The 25,476-nt window shown below is 32.7% G+C and overlaps 1 protein-coding gene across 1 annotated transcript in view; it reads right to left on the reverse strand.

Moving 5' to 3' along the window:
- LRP1B (LDL receptor related protein 1B) overlaps positions 1-25,476 on the reverse strand; it is a 1,912,798-nt gene that overhangs the window by 714,129 nt on the left and 1,173,193 nt on the right. Inside the window, exons 19-20 of the mRNA XM_008055101.2 lie at positions 8,193-8,273; positions 6,925-7,092 (exon numbers count right to left, since the gene is read on the reverse strand). Of these exons, the coding sequence (XP_008053292.1) occupies positions 6,925-7,092; positions 8,193-8,273 (249 nt within the window). The remainder of the gene's footprint in view (positions 1-6,924; positions 7,093-8,192; positions 8,274-25,476) is intronic.

Below are 25,476 nucleotides of genomic sequence, written 5' to 3' on the forward strand. Positions count from 1 at the left end.
TGAACACAAAGAGATCCACACTGAGACACATTCTAAGCAAGCTGTCAAAAGATAAAGACAGAATCTTGAAAGTGGCAAGACAGAAGAGATTAATCATATATGAGACAGCCTCAATAAGATCATCAGCAGATTTCTTAAAACAAATTTGGAGGTCAGAAAGTAGTGTGGGCTGAAATATATATATTTTTATGCTTTATATATATATATATAAAACAATAAAAGTAAACAAAAAACTGTCAACCAAGAATCATATAGCTGACAAAACTATCCTTTCGTATTAAAGTTCCTCCTTAGTCAAGCCTCCTCAAAGGCAAGCCCTATAAATGAAGGAAATATGAACACATGCTACAATATGAATAAAACTTTGTGATATTATGCTGAGTAAAATCAGTTAGTCACAAAAAGACAAATACTGTGTGATTCCACTTCTATGAGCTGTTTGGAGTACTTAAAAGCATAAAGACAAAAAGCGAAATGGTGGTCTCCAGGAACTAGAGGGAAGAAAGAATGGAAGTTATCGTTTAATGGATAAAGTTATAGTTTTGCAAGTGGACAAGAGTTCTGGAGATGGATGAGGAGTAAAGCTGGTGGTACATTATGAATGTGCTTAATACCACTGAAATGCACTTAAAATCTTTAAGATGGTAAATTTCGTGTTATGTAGTTTTAACCACAATAAAAAAGGAAAAAAATGAATTGAAAGTTTCTTCAGAATATTTTTGTGAAAGAAAACAGAAGAGATGATTGAGTCTGATTAAGTATTGATTGGTATCTTGTTTTTTGGTGATAAGAATTCAACTCTGTTGCTAAAGACCTGATAGCTCAGGTGAGGTGGGATATGAAAAAGATTGAAAACCAAAAGATTTTGGCTTTAATTTACATTCTATTCATGTCAAATATGTAAACTAAATTCTCAGCTACAATTCAAATTTTAATGGCTACATTGCTTTCATGGATTTGGCCTCCCTTGGTAAGATATTGTCTCTTTTTGGTTCGTAGTACTCTCAGATCTACCTTCATTTTTCATAAAGAACTTGGCATGATCATTTGATTCCAAAATTTTGCCTAAAAATGTCTTTATGGCTCAAAGGCTTCAGCCTTAACTTTGTAATACAGGATGCAATCAGATCCTTCCAGGAAGCAGTATATTTTTGCCATTATAATATACTCATAGGAGTAGGATTTTATCTAGCTGAACCCTTTTACTCATCTATACAATAAAACAACTGAACAAATGGTTTTTAGAATTTTCTGTCAATTTTCTAAATTTCCCGAGTCTATGAGGTAAAACTCTTATGACAGAAAAACATGTACTTTGGGTGACTGAAGAAATAGTCTGTGTGAGACTGTCCACAGATAATGAAATAAAAAATTTCAGAATCTACTTCATTAAGGTGAATTGTGGAAGGTAAAGGACAGTAGAAACAAAAAAAAGAGAGACAGACTTACTGTGACTATATAATGTAATGGCCTAGATCCCTTCTAATACCATTTGCCAAACTTTATTACAGTGATCTGGAATAAGTAGAAATATATATATATACGTGTGTATATATATATATATATATATACACGTATATATATATAATCATCTTTAAGTGGAATTGAGTATGCAATTGAGAGCAAGGTAGTACTTATTTGGGAGTCATATAAATGATACTCAAAGATAGAAAATAAAAGAGATTATACACCATAGCTGCAGAAACAGATGACTGAATATAGAAATAAAGGGCAGTCAATCTTTACTTGGAACTCAAGCTATATAATTCTGAGCAAATATCTTTCCCTCTCTGAATAATATTTACAGTGAGGATTAAGTGAAGAAACAAATGTAAAGTGACAATTAGTGGGTCACCAACATATGTTTACTCTCTTTTCTTCCTCTGTATTATCACTAATAAAATCTTACTGGAACACACTATTAAATAATGGATACATAAATATTCAAATTTTTCCTATCTTTCTGGAATTGATCTGTAGGACAAATAATACCTAATCAAAAAGAAATAAACAATAACAAAAGATAAGGGAGATATCCTGTCAGTTTTATTTTACTGAGTCCTGGGCAGAAATTGCCAATATTTGTTGGATAAATGAAAATGATTACATCGCATTAAGAAAATGTACATTAGTAAACTTAGTATAGTACATCACCATGATGATAAACATCAGGATCTAGAGGTAAGGTGAGGAAAGGAAAAAGATACTATCTCTATAAAATAAAACAAATAAGGGATAGACTCTAAGAGTACAATCAAATTTTGTGTTTAAGGAATAAAATTTTCAATCCAATAATTATTTACTCCGCATTTACTATCTATTAAATATTGTGCTTGACTGTGAAAGTAAAAAGACAAAATTATTCTAGTTTCATTCTTATATCTGGGAACAAGGAAATAGTGAGGAAAATGAATGAATGAATGAGTTAGGACAAAACCCAAAACAATGAACTTTAAAGCAGAAACAAAGATAAACATTTAAAGCAGAATATGAGCATGTGAGAACATGTATATTATCAATGTTGCACATTAACTGCCTAATGGATTTGGGAACTTTCTAGAGATTATTTATAATAAATCAAATTGAAGGTCAATACATACTTAATTTCAAGTTTGCATTTAAACTGTGTTTGTGATGTAAATAAGAGAGCACATATATTTCAGCTTCACCCAGCTTGCTTACTTAGTGCAGCAGGCAATAAATATTTTCTATTCATATAGCCAAACCGAGGCATTAAAGAACAATGACATTAAACTAGGGTCAGACATTCCTAAAATAAAATAAAGCAGAATTCTAATATTTGAGAGATATTTGACTTATTTTAGGAGCAATTACAAAATTAAGACAAAATCTCCTTTAGAAAAAAGCTGTTCCCTTCTCCATCAAGTCCATGCTGAGTTATTTGTAACCATTTTTTACAATTTCTGAATGAAAATTTACCTGGGGAAATAACTGTCTAAGGATATTGAGCAATTTGCATATGTTTTCTTTTAAAGTGTCTTATTCCAAGGATTGAATTAAACTGTCAACAATGAGATAAGATTAATTTATTTTATAGAAGTGACATGCTCAGTATCTCTTTATTTTACTATTCCAGCCAGAGAGTTAAAGACTTTGAAGAAAAGAGTGACATCTCACTTTAACTTTATCCTTGATGTTCTTACAGATAAAATTCACTTTTTTAATGAGAACTTTGCAACACATAAATATTAGAGGCCAAAAAATGGCTAAACCTGAACTCTAGAGGGAGTTTCTTCATACTATATTCTGTGCAGGCCCAGTCTCACTTATTTTTATACTTGAGCAAACGATTAACCCATTACTTCTTTTTTTTAAGGGACGCTCTAGAAATGTCTACTAACCAAAGGATTCAGAATCAAAAGGAAACCAGAATTAAATTAATGAGATAAGCATTGAAACAAAGGAAGGAATCAATGTGCTATGGCTTATCTTTCTGGTCTACCTTTGCTTCTGGTCTACATTTGCTTGCTGTTTGTGTGTGTGTGTGTGTGTGTATGTGTGTTTGTGTGTGTGTGTAAGTGTAACAGTGACTTTATGAAAACATACTGCTTTCTGAAGATATGTCTTTTTTGCTTATAAGGAAGTTTGGAAATGAGAATAAAGAATAGTATGACAGTGGCAGCTCCCTCGGGTATCCTCCCACCGTGGGAACTTTTCGGTCCTCTCAATAAATCCTGCTTTAAAAAAAAAAGAATAGTATAACATTAAGAGGGAAGAAGATGGGTATACATTAATCTATACATTAATCTAGGAGGGGACTATCCATTTATGCTTCCCCAGGTATTAATCATATCTATGATCAAAAACTGACCGTTGCTATAGAAATTATTTTGAAAGTGGTTTCAGAGAAAAGACAAATTAAATTTAAATTCAGAAGTTTTCTGAAATGAAGATTATATAGGGAACATCCCATTCCTGATTTCTCTTACTGCTTTACTTTTAAAAGTTAATTCAAGAGTATCTGTACCCTTTTGAAAACAATTTTGAGTTGCAAGAAATTGCACCATATGCTCTGCTTACCCAGGCAGTGTAAAGCAAAGTGCTGAGCAATTATATGGTGGATTTGATCAGTTTTGACAGCCAGTCTTGAAAATCAAGCCAGAATCTCCTGCTCTTTCTTCCACAGCAGGTTTTGGTACTAAATTATAAGACTAATTGCATCAAATGTCTGCTTTACCTTGGCAATAGTCTCACAAAGCCTGCATGTACGATTTTCCTGATCAACTTCAACAATTCTATGTGTCATCACTATTTTACAACTTCTATATCAGAATATAAATAATAGAAATAATGATAGATAAAAATATTTAAATTCTCTTTGAAATATTCTGGATCGTCTTTTACCAAAGATATATCAGAATGTTACCTTTTCTAATTCCTGTACCTCATATTCACTATGTAGACTATTTAGTTAAGGAATCCTAATACAGTTCAAAAAATTATCCTCATTCTTGCTTGAAACATATCAAAGAATCATGTAGATTATGTGGATCATGTCCATGGTCATATAAGAAATGCATGGGCTGGGCTGGGTGACTCTGCCTATAATCCCAGCACTTTGGGAGTCTGAGGCAAGTGGATTGCCTGAGCCCAAGGGTTTGAGATCAGCCCTGGAAACTTGGCAAGACCAGCCCTGGGAACTCTACAACAAATAAAAAATTAGCTGGGTGTAGTAGCACGTGCCTGCAGTTCCGGCTACTTGAAAGGTTGAGGTGGAAGGATTGCTGGAACCTAGCAAGTGAATGTTTGGGGCAGGGGTGGCCGTGACTGCCACTGCACTCCAGCCTGGGTGACAGAGTGAGACTTCAACTCAAAAAAAAGAAGAAAAAGAAAAATGAAGGGCATGGCACTCTTATTGACAGTATATCCTGTACAGTACAGTAATATATTAGTGAAATTGAGGTGCTCTACAGAAGGCCACTAACATTAAATAGCCACTGATCCTATAATAATCAAATTAAAAAATTATCTACAGAGACTACAAGGACATTTGCCACTCAGTTTGGACACTCATGAGGCTAAAGCAGCCTTTTTAAAATTTCTTAATGTGTAATGATCATTTTAACTTAGAGGTAAATACACATAGAAGAAAGGGATTGGATTTCACATCTGACATGACAATCAATTAAGTTCAGGGCAATTTATCTTTCACAGTATATTATCGGATAGTGCCAGCAGGCCACAGATACATACCACATGAGGAGCCTAAAAAGACATCTGTGAGGAGGGACAAATGCATTTTATATTCAAAGTATTATGTAGTAGTGAAATGTCAACCACCCCAGACGAATGTTTCAAATATTAAAAAAAAAACCTTTAATACACCTTTTACTTTTCCATGTCAGATCAATGATAAGGACAAAAGTTCTAGCTCATATAGACTAATGAAAAAACTAAGCTGAGAGAGAAAAGAACACACAAGAACGAGACAAAGGAGGGGAGAGGAAGGAGGGGCGGGGACAGAGAGAGAGAAAGCGAGGGACTTGAATTTATTACAATAATGAAGAAAGAGAGATAATGCTAAATTGCATCGTTATACAATTTCATTCTTTTGCTTTGAAGCAAATTTAAATTCAATATGCTCTTGTTAACTATTATAAGAAAAATAATTTCTTAGTTTCTGTTTTCATGATAATTTCTATTATACCCATTGCAAAGAAAGACATGAATCATATCAAGACCATTAGCCATGAGAATCTGTGTTTCATTGCCTCATAGTTTATGAGTCATTGTTTAGCCACATTTAGGTCATTGCTATGACACTTGCAATATCCAGGATATCCAGGTTATCCAGGTAAAATAAGAATTAAACAATAAGTCTTTTAATAAATCACTTAGAAAATTTATTAAGAAGTCTGGGTTATTTTTTAAAAACCTAATATTACATAATTTTAAAAATAGCCACTGTTTCCAGAATTTATAGTTTAGTGAGAGAGACAGAGAAGAAATAAAAGAAAGACAAAAGGAAAGCATGTCAGAGAAAACAAGTTAGAAACTGCCTATCTTATAAGTTGTCAAATATTTGCAGAAGACAAATATATCTCTTTGGAAAACACTTTGAAATATTTTATTTCTTATGATCACAGAGTATATAATTTTCCCTATCCCACCACATTAAATAAATTACTTTGTTATTTGTCTGTTTGCAAGCTAGATATTTAAACTGACCAGGGACCCTGTTTTTTCTTTTTTCTTTCTTTTTTTTTTTAATCTATCCCTTATTTCTCAACAAATATTTGTGGAATAAATGAAAGATTAACAACATTATCTCCTAGTTTCATGCAGAAAAAATTACATTAAAAATGGCATTGACTTGTTTGACAAATTAGTGATTTATTCTATGATATTTCCAACATGATTTATAATTTATTAACATGCCTTACAACTTACCAAATTTTGCAAATTAACCCGTGAAAATGACAAGGTTATTCTTGCCATGGATATGCTGAGAGCATACGGTCATGATCTCCTTTCTCTTTTAGCTTGAATTCTAGTAAGTCAATAAACTGGATATATATCCCCATTTAATAGGAGATTATTTCAAACATTTTTAAAGAAAAAAAAATGTATACAGAAATAAAAGTGAAATTATAACTTTCTTGTTCTTTGGTTTTCACTGTTGGGATGGTTTGGGGGTTTGGAGGAGATTAAAAGAGTGGTAACTAAAGCATCTGATGATTGTAAGAAGCAAAGACCACAGAAGGTCTCAAGGTATTAGGAGGTATTGAGGTGAGAACAAAGAAAACAAAAGTAAAGAGTAAAAAGATCTGAAAATTATTTTACACAGTTTCACTTTCTTTTTTTAAATGTAATAAGCCATTCTTTTTACATATTTACTCTGAAATACTCCAAATGTTACATACCAACTTACAATGAGATTCATAGATTTATAAAATTACTAACCTTCTTTGCTACAATTATTTTGGGTTTCATCACTGAAGTCTCCACAGTCATTGTCACCATCACAGGCCCAATGGCCTGGGATGCATCTGCCACTGGAACATCTGAACTGATTATCGAAGCAAGAGCGAACACAGCCCACCTCATCACTCCCATCCCCACAGTCGTCATCTGGAAAGAAACATCAACATCAGGTAGTGAAACATGATCTAGGGAGGAAAGTTTACTCATGAAATAATATAATTTTTTTTTTGCTATATAAAGTTTACTTTTTTCCCAGAAAAAATGATAAATCCATCAGTGAATCATCATTTCCTGTGAACACTGAAATCATTATTTTCATCTTCATATTGCTTCTTTTCTGAACTAAGAGAAAAATAAATCTTTAACTTTGGATATTGAAGCTTAATTTCTAGTTCACTCAGAAATAACTAACCACTGACTAAATGCATCTGTGCAGCATGAAACAAGGGGTTATCGTAATAACAAAAATTTTATAAAATAATATAACTAGTAATATAATTATTGTGGAAATTATTATTTAAAGATACAATCCCTGTGCCCCAGTGTTATAAGTCCGCCTTCAATTCAGTCCTTTCTTCCACTTTCTCCAACATGGTGATCTATTATGTATCCCTCTCTATTGGCTCCAATGTGTGTATTTATACATGGAAATGTTGTACATAAGTAGTGATTTATTTTATTTATTAGCAACTTTTTCAGGAAGGAGGGAGAGGAATGTTAAGTAAAAATGGATTAAATTGAAATAAGTGGCAGGGAATTAAGTGATTCATATATAATTAATTTACCTGTATTTGGCATAATTTAGCATGGCGCTGCTATTGAGTATAAGAGAAAACATCATTCGAACATAAAAAGCAAGGTGACAGAGTTGAGACCACCAGGATAATTCCATAATAACTTATGAACACCTCCACCTGTGATCACATAAAATGGTTTGGGGAACCGGAATTGTCTAGATTCTTTCCTCAATTGTCTCCTTTACTTCATGTTTGTAGACTTGACTATGTTCAACATAATATCTGAAAACAAATATCTGTCACAGAGCTGTGGGATAAATATTGAGCTCCATTATCCTCAACGTTAATTCCCACTGATGTGCCAGCTGCCCACTCACCACTTGTCTCAGCCATTTTGCTTGGCTCTGCAAGCTTCTCTTACAAACTACCTTTGCAGGGAGCCAGCCAGGCAGTCCAGACAGCCAGGCCCCCAATCGAATCAATACTGTACAATGAGCATTTGGTACTTGCCAGAGTCGCAGTGCCATTTGCTGCTAATGCATCTTCCACTTTTGCATATAAATTGTGTTAGTGGTTCACAAGTTGGGAATTCTGCGAAAGACATAAATGTCCAAAAGGAAACATGTTATTGACTGTGCCTGACTTAATTTTTATCTTATTTGCTAATGTGATCAGAATTCTTCCCCTGTTCTCTAAAAAGACACAGAAGAAACTATAGAAAAGCAAATATAATGACTGTAACTTCTTGAGGTCATAGGATACACATACTTTTAATATCTTTTAAATGAGTACTTTCCAGTGACTGAAAGCCTAAGAGAATCATTTGATGAAGGATCATTTGGAGTCATTATACTGCAAGAAAAATGAATAGATGTCAACTCTCTGCATCGAGGGACTCAACCTCCACTCAGTGAATAACAACTGAAGGAACACAACGTTCTGGTGCCGCAAAATAATGTATTTAAGTTTTAAAAGGAAGGCCTTTTCTGATTCACAGACAGTCAAAGCAGGAACGTCAGATCTAACTCTGCATCTGAGAGATGTCAACATTATAAGGTAAAAGCAACATATATATGTATATATATAATATATATATATATGTCAACTCAATAAAATCAGTGTGGTATCATATAATTACAAAGAAATTATGAGTTCCAAATCTACCAAAAAAAAAAAAAAAGCACAGAAAAGCCTGAAAAAGAGCAAAGAATTAGATTTCAAAATGAAATTTTATCCAATGAAGTCGAGAGAACTCCTTTCCTAATCTTTAGATAATTATAATAAAAAGCATCGAATTAGTGTAGAAAAAAGAATTTTAAAAGAGATAATTAGCCAATTTGAAGTATTAGTGAATCCAAGAGACAATGTTGCCATAATAAAATCTGATAATTAAGACTGTTAGCCAAAAAAAATAAAGAGGGGTAATAGTAATCAAAGAAAAATATAATTTCTAAACAGTTTATCTTAAGGAATTTGAAGTTGCTTACTAATGTTTCCCAAGAGAAAGTTTTATTTTCTCTAGTTCATATGTGGCGAAAGTAAGTCACCTAGCGTTTATGCAAGTTGCTCAGTATCAGACTTTTTTGTTCCCAGGAGAATATACATAGCATTATAAATCCTCACACAAAAGAGTTCACTTAATAGACATCATCATCATCGTCACCAACAACAACAACAAAAATGAAAAACAGCAAGAAACTCCATCACTTCAGTGATATAAAACCAGAATAAACTGATACACTAAGACAGATCTGTGATCCTTATTCTTTAATATTGTTTCTCTGACACCTACAGCCAATAATATATTGTGGCATATATTTGTTTTTTCTCTTTAATAAAATTGATAAAGAATCATAGAATCTATTTGATGAAAGGGACCATAAATATTTTTAAATTGTATTCTGTGGATTGTCTCAGGGCTACTAAGGAAAACTGATGGTTAAGCGCAGTCTAGACTTCAACTGCCCAAACTCCTTCAGCTAAATTTATTCATCTCTTATCTATTGATACATCAATCACTCTACCTATTGTTTCAATTTCAAAGTTTTGAGAAGTATTTTTGGAAAACTATATGAAGTATTTTTGGAAAACTATATGAATAACAAAAATGTATATGTCTGTTTTAAAAAATGGACTGATTATGTCCAATCATTTTAGCCTGAAGGCAACTGCCACTCAGACAAAGTAGGCTTGCCTAAGGCTTTATGTATCTCCTCAAGGAAAAACATGTCTTGGAATTCAATTCTTCAAGCTCTCCTTTCATCACTTCCTCTACCACACTCTATTGCTAATTTACTCTCTCGCTTTCATTTACCATTCATGAATGTACCTAAATTGTTATTTTATGCTCTCCATATTTTAGCGTATATTAAGCATAAAATTAAGCATTTTTCAAAATCGTTTCATTATGTAAAATAGTACTATGTTTATCAAAAACATGTCTCCCTAAATACTTCTACAATTTTAGGATTTGGTTCACAAGCTTTTGTTCATACAAGTCCCTCCTTCATAGTTTTACAATGTTAAAAATTTCAGTCATTTAGCATTTATTTTCTTATTTTAAAGTTATGTGACACCCATCAACCTTTTATTTATTTTGATAGGGCAAATTATACCAGATTCACCAAATAATATTTGTCATACTTTGTAGGTCTATTCCTGATTTTTCTTAAGAGTTGAGGACTTTACATAGTACATTAAGTAGGGGTTCCCCTCTAAATTAGGTGACTGAGCATTTTCTTAGTATTCTAACTAATGAAGTACATTGGTGATGGTATCTTCAGAAAATAAAAATTTTTAAGTGCTATTACTGTAATTCTTCAAGAATGGTCTGTATTTTTATGTTCAAAACTATTATATTTTAAAGTTAGACATTTGGATTAACATAGCTCTTGGAAATCATGAGTAGTTGAGATTAAGAGTAAAATGAGAGCAAGTTAATTTTGCATGATAGTGTAACAATTTATCGTGCATATTTTCCTAAAAGTCATATCTTAAAGTTAGAAGCTAGAAGATTTATCTTCATTCTTAAAGTGGTAAAACAGCAAATCAACTTTAGAGCATACGAGAACTCTCCCTAGTGAGCAGCAGAGCTAGGAAAAGAGAGTCAGCTAGGGTGACCAGAAGTGGCAACCAGTGAACAGTCTTCAGATGATAGTCATCTTTACTATTGGTAATTTATCTAGTTGATGCAATAAATTGATATTATTTTTTTAAATAACATGAAGGAAAAGTGGTGGCCTTATGACAGATCTGGTTGATATTCTTGATTACCTGCATTCTTGATTACCTATTCTTTAGTTCTTAAAGAGAAATTTATTTGTATGAGTTTACATTTGAGTATGTCTGTCTGAGGTACTGGCATCTGAATGGAAATTATTCTCCAAGGAATTCAAACAACTCAACATAAAAAAGTCAACTAACACCATTATGGGCAAAGAATATGAATAGACATTTCTAAAAAGAAAACACACAAGCAGTTACCAAACATATGAAAAAATGCTTGCAACCATTAGAGAAATGCAAAACAAAACCACAATGAGATACCACCTCACACCAGTCAGTAAGACTATTATTACGAAGTCAAAGACTGGCAGATGTTGTCACATTTGTGGAGAAAAGGGAACGCTTGTTCACTGTTGGTAGAATTGTATGGTTCAACTGCTATGGAAAACAGTATGGAGATTTCTCAAAAAACTAAAAATTAAATGACCATTTGACCCAGTAATCTCACTTTCAAAGATCTACCCAAAGAAAGATAAATGAATAAATAAAAAAAGATACCTGTACTTGTATATTAACTGTAGCTTTATTCACAATAGCAAAACCATGAAATCAACATAAGTGCCTACCAACAATTGACTAAATAAAGAAAATGGGGTACATATACACCATGGAATGTTACACAGTCATAAAAAAGAATGAAATCAAGTCCTTTGCAGCCACATGGATGAAGCTCAAGGTCATTATTCTAAGTAAACTGACTCAGAAACAGAAAACCAAACACCGCATGATCGCCTTCATTTTCAGGCACTAAATGGTCACAAACATGAGAATAATAGACACCGGGGACACCAATAAAGGAAGAGGAGAGGGGGGATGTTAGGGTTCAGAAATTACCTATTGGGCACAATGTTCACTATCTGGGGGAATGGGCCACCTGAGACTTAATCCCCACCAGTACATAACATGTCCATGTAACAAACATGCACATGTATTCTCTACATCTAAAATAAAAATAATTTTAAAAGATCCAAAGCGGGGGAAAAGAAACAATATCATCAGAGTCTAGTTGGGATTCAAAAAAAGAAATAAAAAGTAGGCCAACACTGATGACAGGTAAAAAGGAGACAAAGACTCTATCAAAGCTATCCATGAAGTAACTCAGCAAATGTTCTGCCAAGCAAGGGAAAATACTAAAAAAAAAAAGAAAAGAAAAAAGAAAAAAAAAGGTGAAATGCCAAGGCATAATTTAATCAATATTCTAAGAAATTTTCTTATGTTGCTTGACAAGATAGTGAGATCTTATGTTTTTGTTTCAAGGATCAACACAAATGTTATCCAAAACATGTTTTATTTTTCCATAGATAAATGATAACTGTTTAGTAGATCTACAGTAGTATGGAAGATGTACTATAGACACAAACCAAGTAATTTACACAAAGATTACACTAAAGTTTTGGTTCAAATGAGTAAACAATGCAATGTGGACTCAAAGATCTGATAGATAATACCTAATTTTTAAAGATAAAATTACATCCTTTTGACTCTATAGCAATTTAACTCACATATTTTATCTATCTTCTATGAAATTAAGATCATATTAATCAATATCATAAGTCTTGCTAAAAAAAACATAAATCATCCCAAGCAACTGGAAACTTTTGAAACACAGCGATACTTCATTGGTTGGGAAATTTTCCAAGGAAACTTTAAAGTTATTTCCAACTGTTAGATTCTAACTATAAATAATAGCCAAAAACTACACTGGAAATTAACTCCAAATAGATAAGAAAAATTTCAGAATAAATAAAAACAAAATCCAGTGCATCTTCAAACTCTTCTGTCTACAGTTCATACACACACAACACACGTTTGCTTACACAATTGCATATCACATAAAATTTCTTTTTAAATAATACTTAGATAATTCCTCTTGTCAACCTTGTAGTCCAACTTAGTTTATAGAACCAAAAGGAAAATTATTATAGAGAAAAATAATCAGGAACTAGAAAAAAGCAGAGGGTAAATTGCTAAAGATAATAAAAGCCTTATTTGCAGGGAAACATGCATAAAAGCCTTATTTGCAGGGAAACATGCAAAGGAGTAAAGTTATTAACGTTTCATTTCTGTTTCATTCCCAAAGTTGTATGACCTTGGGTAAATCACTCAGCCTCTTTGGTCATAGATTTTTTGGTTGTAACATGATCTCTTACGCCCTATAAATCCTCAAGATGAAGTCAGAGGACACACTTTTCAGAAATGCACAACACCCTGAAATAATTTAATGTAGCAGAAAATAGGGTTCACCACCTGAATAGCTTCTGGGGTTATCAAAGCATTATTTTAAAAAAAAAACACCCTGAGTTTTAGAAAAATGATAGGACTAATAAAGAAATGCTAAAATTTTCTCTGACTTTTTTTTCTGCTTAATAATGCAGTCAAATGTGCAAAACATTTTAGAAAAAAATTATTATAATTTTAAGTAAAATATAAGGCCCTTCATTTATTTCTAATGTAGGAAAATACTGTATTCATAATTTATTAGCATTTTATCACCAGTGTCTAATGGTAGTAAAGAAATTAGGTCTAACTGCAATATCATTTTTCTCTAAAAAATAAAACAATATAAAAAAATCTTTTTTTTTTTTTTTTTTTTTTATGAGTTGGAGTCTCACTCTGTCGCCCAGACTGGAGTGCAGTGGCCGCTCCTGGCCACCGCAACCTCGACCTGCTGGGCTCCGGTGATCCTTCCGCCTCAGCCTTCCAAGTAGCCGGAATTACAGGCATGCGCTACCACGCCCAGCTGATTTTTTTTTTTTTTTTTTTTGATTTATTGTAGAGATGAGGTCTCTCTGCCCAGGCGGGTCTCAAACCCGCGGACTCAGGCAATCCACTAACCTCAATCTCCCAAAGGCGCGGGATTACAGGCTGAGCCACTGAGCCTAGCTTAAAAAAGTCTTAAATCTAACATTTTTCCTGTCCTTTCATATTCATGTTTACTTAAAAGTTGAACGTAGCATTTGAATATTTCAGTTTGTTTCTGGAGGCTTGTTCTGTTAATAAATTATGAATTCTAATATACTTAATACTTAAATGTTACACATAATTTTTTCTGTCTTGACTTTGCATAAGCATTATCTGACTTTGGTTATTCCTTGAACACAAATTGCAGGACACTTTCAAGAATTACCAGATTAACTCTGAAAAAAAGAAAAATTATGAATCAAAGTGGCTCACATTTGATCATGTTACAACTACAGTGAGGAAAAGAAAACTATATTTTTTATTGATAGTTACTTAAACCTCATAGAATAACCTCACAGAATATTTAATATGAATTAAATACTGTTAAAAAATTTTCTATTGTTGCAGGTGTTAAATTTACCTATTGTATCTTTCAGTTAAAATTTATTGCCAGGTTATATGTATGCTATTATATAAATAACTACAATTTTCTTTCTCTCTTAAGGATAATCATGGTTGGTATGGTACTTATATTTATCCAATATACAAAGCTTAGAAGAATGTTTCTCAGGAAAATAGATTTTGGATCTAATTCCAGTCTCTTTCCTATCTCTAACCTAGTAATTTTCCTACTTTTTCCTCCTCCTTGATCCCAGAAAGAATATTTCTAAGTAATTTGTTAGCAAATCTCAAAACACAGTTGTCACAGATTTGCTTGAATCACGTAGTACACAACATGAATTTAACTTCATGATGAAGTATGTGGAAAATGCACAGGAGATTCAATTTAAAATAAATGACAACATAAGAATATTATAATAATCTAGCATTAGGAAGGTGTTATCTTTACTAGAAAAAGATAGTAATACATTGCTTATTATTATTTATTTAATATATTGTACTAGGAGACATATATGTGTGTTTGTGTGTATATATAATGAGTGTGTGTGTGTGTTTGTGTGTATGCAACCTACCTGCAATTGTATTTCTAACCCCAATTCGCAGAAGAAAACAGTATTGTTTGCCTAAGGACACAGCACATAACCAGCAAGTGGCAGTAAAATTTAAATATTAGCCTCACTGGTGCCAAAATACATTATTTTTTTCATTATACCATGTGGATCATACCAGCACTTTTAAAAGAATATTATATTAATAGCTAAGATAAGTTAGGAAAAGATTAAAACTTAAATTCTTCATTTTGTGGTTTTTGTCTTCCATTAAAACTCTGATTCAGATGTTTATCTACAATAATGTGTATGACTCAATATTGTTATGAAAAGTGATGCTTTTAAAAATTATACATATTATAGAACTAGACCCACTGAGAAAATTAATAACATTTCTAGATACTGACATTAGTTGTGACTCCTGAGAATTGGTACTTGTTTAGAATAGACTTCAAAAGTTCCAATAAAGTAAAAACATTTTAAGAAACTTACATGAATGTAATGTACTACAAATTGTCTTCATTTCCTTACTCTTTCACTGTTATTGCAAAAAAAAAAAACCCTCATTTTATATAGCATGTAAAATAACACTTATAAAAACATATACTTTGCAGGGAAATAAACCCGGATTCATATACTGGTCTTATAACTAATTACCATGTGAACTTGGGCAGTTACCTGGCATCTATAATCTGAGGTCCTTAATTTGCAAAACTGAGGAGTAAATTACTCAAAAGTTTTACTCATTAAAGACATTTTATAGAGAATTTTAGATGAGATCAAGTTCTAGGTTTTAAAGATTTATTACCAAGAGTGAATAAATGAAATAGTGCCAGGCCTTGGGAAAAGAATGTTGAATATTGGTATTCAACATCTATTATCAGTGAAAGACATTTAAAATACAATAAAATGATTTTAATAAATGTTATGATATAGGTAGTATAAGGTGTTATTGTAGTACACAGCAGAAGCAGTTAAACTAATCTTGAATGGTTATTAAGTATTGCTTTCCAGAGGAAATGATATAAAAGCTGATGTGAACAATATGCTTGAATCAAAACAGATAAACAGAAGGGGAAAGAATTCTTTTAGAATGTTATCAAAAGAGGGACTGAGATTTCTGAAGGCCCAGAAGTGAGAGTATATACAATGCTTGAGAAAAAGAAAGAATTTTAAAATAGTTGCAATAGGGTGTGAGACAGAAGTAGTGAAATAGGCTTGAAAAGCAGATTTGAAAATGATAAAACCTTAGAAGTCAAAGAGAACACCTAGGGCGTGTACATGGAATAAGACTTCTAAAAGTTTTAGAAAAAAATATTAAGTAATTCTGTCAAGATGGTAGGCAAATGAAAAATATGAGATAAAATAACAACCAAATATTTTAATATATGGGTAACTGTGTAAGAAAATAATATAACTTTCAGAGCCCAGAAATGTAAAGGGTACTGAAAACTAAAACAGTGAGTAAACTACATAACTGGGGTGTGTGTGTGTGTGTGTGTGTGTGTGTGTGTGTGTGTATGTGTCTGTGTGTGTTTGTCTGTGTAATTTTGCCTTCAAGTCAGTAAAAGGAAGTTGAATATGTAATCTAGATGCTTGAATATTAATACCAACACTTTAGTTCCACATAAAGTGTGGATCTCAACATAAATCCAGAACCCTTAAAGTCTAAGTTGTAAGTGTAGGGGTGGATTAGATAACATTTACTCCTAGTATAAAGAGACATCTCAGCTTAGACTGTAAGTGGAAAGAAAACAGTATCCCTTGATAATTTATGATCATGAGATTATAATCACAAGTTATATTTTCCATAATTCAGGAATTCTAAATTGAAAAATCTAAATAAAAATTAATTCAGGGCATAGAACACTTCAGTGGGAGGGGCAAGATACCCAGGGAGCACATGACCATGAGCCAGGCTTCCTAAGATTTCCATAAGGGATTAAAAAACTTAAAGTTAAAATCACACACAAAAAATTTTTTTTAAACATAAAAAAGGCATGGAAAAATCTGGTGACTGAAATTCAGCAGACCAAACCACCAGTAGCATCAGATCATAAGATCTTCAGATATTTAATTAATACCAGTATCTGAAGTCTCTATAGACTGAATTCTGACAGGCACTATAAAATTGGTAGTCAGCATTTATTTAAAATGTAAAGATGAAAACAAAAACCATATAAAAATACACACTAAGAAAAAACAGACAGATTTGAAAAGCATCCAAATAGGACATTTAGATATGGCAACCAGGGTCTTGGAAATACAAATTGTATGGAGAGTTAAATTATAAATTAGTATAATTAGTATAATTCACTTGGAGTGTGAATTACTAAACTGGAGTATCTGATGAAAATTTCCATGGTTGTATTTCAAAGATTAAGAATAATATTAAAAAGATTAAAAATCATGGACAATAGAATGAAAGTTCTAAACATTAAACTAATAGTTCCCAAAACATGCAAAAGATAAAATGAAGATAACAATCAAGAAATTAAAATAATTTCTTAACATTTCCCAGAATTTATTAGAGATATGAGTTTAGATTCAGGGGGAATAAAACCTATCTTGAGATAAGTAATAATAAATTCACATATAGAAGCATTGTAATGAACATTAGAATAGGAAGAACAAATTTATAAAACCTGAATTGCGCTGCAAATAATTGATAATATTGAATCTAGAATGAAAAATCTACCTCTCCCAAAATAAACAGATGTAAGAACTTTTTAGAAATGAATTTACCCACTATCTCAAAGAAAACAGTAAAAGTATACCCAAGCGTTAGGCAGAGAGAAAAGGAGCCAAAAGAATAAAAGAGTGAAACCAAAAAATATCAGGTCACTGAAGTCAAGAGGAGAAAGTGCTTCAAGGAGGACAACAGTATTGAGGACTGCTCAAGATAATAAGTTAGAAACAAACTGAAGCGCACTATTTAAATTTTTTTCTTTTTTTAATCTTTGTTGAGGTTAGCAAAGACCAGAGAAAGGTTTGGGGGGAAAATAAATTTCTAGTTTCAGTAGATTGAGTGGAAATAGGTACATAAGTTTTACACAACTTTCCAAGAAATCTAAATGTAAAGAATGTAAGAATTCATGTGATAGCTGATGAGAGAGATAGAATCAAAAGAGAGTTAGATTGGTGGTAATATTTTTTAAGAGGGGAAAAGTTGAACATAAGTATATAAGTATTGACAGGAAGAAACTAGCCAAGTGAGAAACTGAAAAAACATGAAAGATTCAGGTTTTATTTTCTGTTTTTTACACATTTCAGGGCAGCAGAAAAATCTTTAAATTCAAAGAACGGATTCTTATCTAGCAGTGATAGTTCTCCCTAGTACTTAAAATAATTAGTACTATAATAAAACTATGTTCAATTTAATCCTAAAGCTAATAATTAAACAATATATTTAGATTTTCATCTCCAAAAGTGATTAAAGAAAGCAGCAGCTTTAATAATTTAGAAATGTTAAATGAAATACAGCAGATAAAATCACCACTGATTAATTTATTTATAGTTTATATTAAACCCAAAATATATGTGAAGTACCTCAAGTAAATTAAGACCACATTTCAGGAAATTTTAGTCTTTTTTGGAGGAGAGGTTGTACATAATATGCAACCTATTCCAAGAGAAAAGGAATATAACAAATTTTATTTTAAAATTACAACTTTTAAAAACTCCAGAAAATAAAAAATGGTATGTGATGTGGCATTTCATCATGTTTTTCTCATTCTAACTCATGCATTGCAATTACAAATTTTAGTAGTGTGGAGGCACAAGGAATATACATCAGGGACCTGTGGTAAGAGTCAGGTTACCTGGGATACATTTTGTTTGTTTGTTTCATTTTTACTACTTGACACATTAGCACATTATTAACATGAGTATTTTTTATCAACTTGCTTGTACACATTGACTGTCCTCTGCAAACAATATGCTTTGAGTTTCCTTGTTCTTAGCTCTATGGTGGATTGGCTGGTGTCCACTTACAATTCTTATATCTTGACAATGCATAGATTATCCAGGCAATTGACTCTTCTTTTATATACAAGGAAAGCAAAGTACTCAGAGGAAAGAGAAGCAAATGACACTCCAATGAATCATACTTAATTTTGATATTACCAAAAATAGACAACTTTGGTTATTACATTAATACTAGTTCAAGGTATAGTTATAATGGTTTTTAAGCCCTCACGCTAGTTTATTCTAGTGATAGACCTCCCACCATCCCATGCATAAACATAATAAAACTTCCCAAGAAATCAGATTGTCATTGAGTTTCACACGGCCAGACCCTGGTTGCAAAGAGAAATCAGTGTCATTGAGTGTACAGCATCAGACATCCCTAGAACTAGCACAATTTTTGAATGTTTACTTACACAGAAAACATAAAAATCACTAAATAGACAGAAAATAGAAAATGAAGCATGCACTCAATGAAAGGAGGCCCACAAGAATCCCGGGCATTAAATCCAAGAGTAAGAAAGCATTACAAAACCTAGTCATGCCTTATGACTTACACATGTTTACTGAGGGACAGTTATTGTAATAGGGTGCCTTGTCCTTATTTATGAGGGCTCACTACTAAAGTCAGAAAGTATCAATCAGGGGTCCAGATGTTTTATTATACTCCAATATATGATTGTTTATATATGAAATTACACACCTCTATTACTATTGTCAATATTCCAAGGCACATTTTGAATTTTTAGCAAGATTCATATTTGTAAATCATTGTAAATTCTTTTTCAATGCAATTCTATATGATATATAAACCAATATTTTAAATAATATCATAGAATAAGATCAGCACTGATGTTAACTTATTAATGGAATCAAAGAACATAGGGGAGAGTAATCTACCATTTAACTAAGGGAGAGTGATATAATTAACTATCCAAACACTGGAATTTGTTGTTTTTGTGTTTCCTAGTCAATTCTTATGCAAACAATATGAGATTGTTTTCATTAGAGTCATTTTATATATAAAAAACAAAATACATTTCAGTAAAATTAGCTGTTATGTTTTAAGTTATCCTTAAGCAGTCACTATACCAATAAGGATATGTAGGATAATAACAATAAAATTAATAAATCTGTATCATTTATCCATCCATCAGTCTGTCTATTCGTCTACTTGTCAAAAAAAAGTACAGCTAGAAAATTTAAAAAATATATATTTTCCTTGAGTCCAGAAAGGAATTCTACACACACACACAAAATCATTTCTTAGGTCACAAAGCTAGTCTCAATAATTTCCAAAGAAAAGAAAGAATATTATATAGATTTTTTTCTCCTACACTAATTAAATAAAATTAATGACTTTTATTTGAACAGAAAGAAATCACAAATGGCATATAGTTTTGCAAATATTTTTAAAAGAAATATTTACTAAAATATTTATGAAGCTGACCAATAAGCAATATTTTACTAATTAATTTTTGTTAGTTTTGTATCACTTGAAGGTCTATATTAAAAATGAGAAATTTTACTCTATTTTAGTACTCCACACTTTCCATTTTCTCAATACAGTTTTGTCACTGCTTTTTATTACACCATGAAGGATACAAAAAGAAGACTAATAGAGGCTTGAAAGGATATAATAGAGAGTATCTGAAAGAAGTTAACCAGGAATCAGGGATTCAACGATAACCATTAGGAAAGTGTTTCACAAACCTGAGTGCATGTAAGAATCATCTGGACAAGTTTTAAAAATCACCTATGCCTGAGTCTCTGTTAGAATTTAGTTGGTGGTATTGGGCATACCATTGTTTCCTAGATGTAGTAGGTTTAATTGTATGTATCAATGTGAATGTGCCTTCATTTAGAAATAGAGTCTTTGTAACTATCTAAATATTTATTGTGGCTCTGCTTTGTCATTGTAACCATACAGGAACCTACTGAAGATATTGTTGTTTTGTTAATTTTCACAGTAAAAAATACTTTCATTTTTTTCCACTTAAAAAATAATACCTGGATATGGAGTGTGAGTAAAATAGTACAGAAAACCCCAAGGAAGAAAGTAAAGTCAATGGGAATTAACCATTATAAACATTTTGGTGAGTATAATTTGGAGTGTTTGTGTATATAAATAACAGTTGTATAAAAGTGCATATATATGATTTCTAAATTGGTTGTTTTGCTTATCCAATTGTTTAAGATATTTTTGTGCCAATACAATTGATCAACAACCTTAAAAGGGTCTTTGCATATGTGAAATTAAAGATCTCAAGATGAGATCACTCAAGAGCCCTAAATTCAATAACTGGTATCATTAGAGAAAGGAGAGTAAGACTTGACAAAGACACAGAGAAGAAGGTCATATAAAGGTGGAGGTAGAGATTGGAGTTATACTGCCACAAGCCAAGAAATGCCTATAGCCACCAGAAGCTGAGAAAAGCAAGCAAGGATTCTCTCCTGGAGCCTTTGAAGGAAACCCTGTAAACACTTTGATTTATATAAACATTGAGTTGGAGTGTCACTCTGTTACCCAAGCTAAAGTGCAGTGGCATGATCATGGTTCATTGCAGCCTCAAACTCCTGGACTTAGGTGATTATCCTTATCCTCCTGAGTAGCTGGGACTACAGGCGTGTGCCACCATGCCTGGCTAATTTTTTTTTTTTTTTTTTTGTAGAGACAAGGTCTTACTATGTTGGATTCAAACTGCTGGGCTCAAGCAATCCTCTCACCTTGGCCTCCCCAAGTGTTAGAATTATAGGCATCAGCCACTGTGCCTGGTCTACAGCTCAATTTTGGACTTCTCTGCTCCAGAACTATGAAAGAATACATGTCTGTTGTTTTAAGTCATCTGTTCATGGTATTTTGCTGTAGTATCCCTAGCAAATTCCAGTTGGTAGAAAATGCTGAAATCATAGAGTTTAAATTATCTGATCTTGTTTTAAAATAAGAATCACAAGAAGCACTTTCCCACAAAATACAGATTACTGAACTGAGGTGGTGGGTAAGAGCTTGAGAATATCAGCAACAAGCAATGCAGGTAACTCATATCCTCAAGGAAGAACTTGGGGAAATGCTGAGTTAGACCAAACAACTAGAACTGTTTTTTAATCACTTCTACATAGTTTTTAATATAATTCACCTAATATAATTCACCATTGTCTGCTTAACCTTCCACATCTCTGCAGCCTGGTCCTTACTATTCAAGTTTAGACAAATGAGGGAATTATAACCAAAAGCAGATGCAAAAGAATGTCATAGACCTATAAGAACAACTGGAAGGCAACTTAGCAGAAGCTTGCACACCTCTTCTAAAAAAATAATAAGACTTTAAATATAAATATATGAAACAAGGGGAAAATAGAGCAAGGAAGTCTGGGATGCAAGAATACATCCGCGGGACACAGGCAGAAAAAAGAGCTTCTCAATTTCTTTACTTTTTACCCTTTTAGTAAAAATAATTATTGTCAGACTAGAAAGTGAAGAATAAACAGGTTTGAAAAGAAATTAAAGCTCCCAATCAAAAAAAAGAGAAAAATAGAGCACCTAATTGCTAAAAGTACATTTATCTCCCTATTGAGACAATTATCAAGCAAGTAATAAAACATCAAACATTTTTGATCTTAGAATATTGATAATAATTTTGGAAATATTGTAATGTGAGAAAGATGACTAAAAATGGGAAAAATGGCAAATAATATGGCACAAATTCTAAAACAGAGGGAAAATTTTGAAACTTAGAGAAGTTAAGTTTATGTAAATCTCTGACAATTCTGGAATAACTTGTTAAAATATTTTTGTCTGTATTTATAATTATAAAGAAACTTTGATCACAAATAAAATAAAAACATGTCACGTCAAAATAACAGTTATTTTCTGATAAAATTTTTGGGAGGTATATAACAATGCCCTAAACAGAGTGTCCCTCTATTTTTTTAGCACCATTTTTGAAAAATCCTCTTATGACAGATGAAAGTATAACACGTGCAAGATGACAGCAAATTTAGGTAACTGAGCAGTTGATTCAAAACTGTATCTGCAGAGTTTGAATTATTGGGTTAGTTTTTCCTGAAAGAACATTTTTAATTGCTCACCAAAAGTTTCACGACTTTGTTGCCATGATTTGGTTAAAGCCCTAATAGTTATGCTTACAAAATCTTTGAATTTCACAAAATTGAAAGACATTATTAGTATGATGGATGATGAATTCAAAACTATAAAACTGCAGAGAGGTTAAGAGTTTTAAGAGGATGGGGGGCTAAGAATGATAGTTTGGGACAGAAAGGACCTCACCCATGTACATATTCTGAAATGTGTGGATAGGAGAGAATCAGATGACTATCAAAATAAAACATGAAGGAAACTTAAAATGTAAACATTAAAAGAATCCTTAAAAAACAAAGTAGTTTATAGTAAAAGCTTAAGTATTTGACTGAGAACTCAACATGTTGGTTACGTGATAAGGCTACCCACCATCCAACATGACCTTAATATAAGAAGATTAGAAGCTAAATAACTGAAGCTAATAAACCCACTATGGCCTGTTGTAGAAATACAACATACAGGATACCATAGTTTGTTTAATATCAGGCCATTACTTTTTTATGTTTTTAAAAATATGGTAAAAATTCATAACATAAAATTTAACACTTTAATAATTTTAAATACAGAGTTCAGTAGTAGTAGTGTTAACTACATTCATATTCTTGTGCATTAGATTTCTAGAATCTTTTCATCTTGCAGTTCTGAAATTCTATACACATTGAATATCAATTTCCCATTTTAGGCCATGAATTTTAATAAAATTATTAAAACTCAAGAGAATGTACAGTAAAGCAACTATCAGGGAGAGACCCTGCAAAAATGGTCATGTAAGGAAAAGTTGAAGAAAGTAGTATGTTTAATCTGTAAAAGGGAAGGATTAGGTGAACATGATGGGGTCTTCAGTTATCTTAAGATATTTTCAGTTATATTGTGGAAAAAGTTATTGATTCATTCTGTGTAGCTTCAGAGGACAGAACAAGTATTAGTGGGTAGAATCTTTAGGAAGACAGATGTTGGCTCTACAAATGAAGAGTATTCTAATAATTGATTACTGCCCAACATTTAAATTAACTACCCCGTGAAATGATGAGCTCTTTGTTCCTGAAAATACTTAAGCAGTAACTGGGTAAGCATCTCTGCAATGAATTTTAGAATTCCTATATTAGATAAGAGGCTAAATTAGATAGCATTCCAGTCAATTACCAAGTCTATGATTCTATGAGCATAGACAACTATGAATGAATGGGACTGAGCTCCAACTAAAATCTATAGACACATTTTGCAACTCTGGACACACAACTTTCAGGGATACAGTTTTCTTACTTATAATATGAGGGCTAACATTAGGTATTTTTTCTTATTATTTCTAAATTCCCATGCATTGAAAAAAATGTGTGTATGCTCTAGTAGGTATGTGCCAACCTGTTTTAACTGGAGATTAGAAGAGAAAAGGAGAGAGAAAAGGAGAGAGACAGAGGATATTAAAAAAAAAAAAATACATGTAGTAGTGGGATTCTTCCTTTTGCCATGACCCTGGATTTCTTAGATCCAATACTAAAGAGGAGGAGACACTAAGTACTCCCAGATTCTATAAAGATTAATCAATCAATATTTGGAACCATTCTATAAAACAGGAGAGTATTCCACAAGTGAACCTTGTAGAAACACCCATGAACCAATCTTGTGGAGAGATCAGTGGATTCAAGAGAAGCATAGACGCCATGAGAATCATTCTTGAAATGTTATAGGTGCCTGAGAGAAGAGAACTGATAAGATGTTTCTCAGCATGTGGACTGTCCCTTATATCCTGTATCTAGAGAAGAAGAAAGAACTGGGGAGTGGTGATAAGCCCAAAAGTTGGATAACTAGGGGAGTAGACTGCTCACAACATTTGAGAGAGCAAAATAAAAGTGAACCTAGAAAAAGATAGCAAAGCCTTTTGTTGTTGTTGCTGTTGCTGTTGTTGCTATATTAGTAATGCAACAAAGATGGCAGCCCGCCAAGCAAGGAGATGCTAGCAAGCCTCTGGTGGAAATAATGATAAATGGAGAATAAGAAAGATCTAGATCTAGATATGCAGGGGACCCTGAAAAAGGAAGAAGACGAGAACTCTAAAAAGTTCCAGGGGCCCGGCGCGGTGGCTCAAGCCTGCAATCCCAGCACTTTGGGAGACCGAGGTGAGGGGACTACCTGAGCCCACGAGTTAGAGAACAGCCTGGGCAATTTGGTGAGAACTCATCTCTACAATAAATCAAAAGATTAGCCGTTCATGGTAGCACGCGCCTTGTAGTTCAGGCTTCTTGGAAAGCTGAGGCTGAAGGATCGCTGGAGCCCAGCGGGTCAGTGACGCTGGGGTGGCTGTGAGTGTGCCACTGCACTCAGCCTGAGTGACAGAGTGAGATTCCAACTAAAAGCAAAACAAAACAAAATAACAACAAAGAAAAAACCAGTTCTGGGAGCTCTAAAAAGTCTCTCTGAAGATCTCACACAAGAACCTCTCAAGAGAGCTACATTTGCATTTCTCTTGTGTCTATGAAATTCAGAGAAGCAGAAAGGTAGTTTCCATGGGGGGGAGGGAAGGGGGATGGGATTAACAGTAGCAAATATCTGTCTGGGGATGGGAAAACACCTCTTATCACAGGGTGCCTGAATG

This window comes from Carlito syrichta, unplaced genomic scaffold (genome assembly GCF_000164805.1).
Source record: "Carlito syrichta isolate Samal-C Ts95f unplaced genomic scaffold, Tarsius_syrichta-2.0.1 Scaffold301673, whole genome shotgun sequence".
Classification (NCBI taxonomy): Eukaryota; Metazoa; Chordata; class Mammalia; order Primates; family Tarsiidae; genus Carlito; species Carlito syrichta.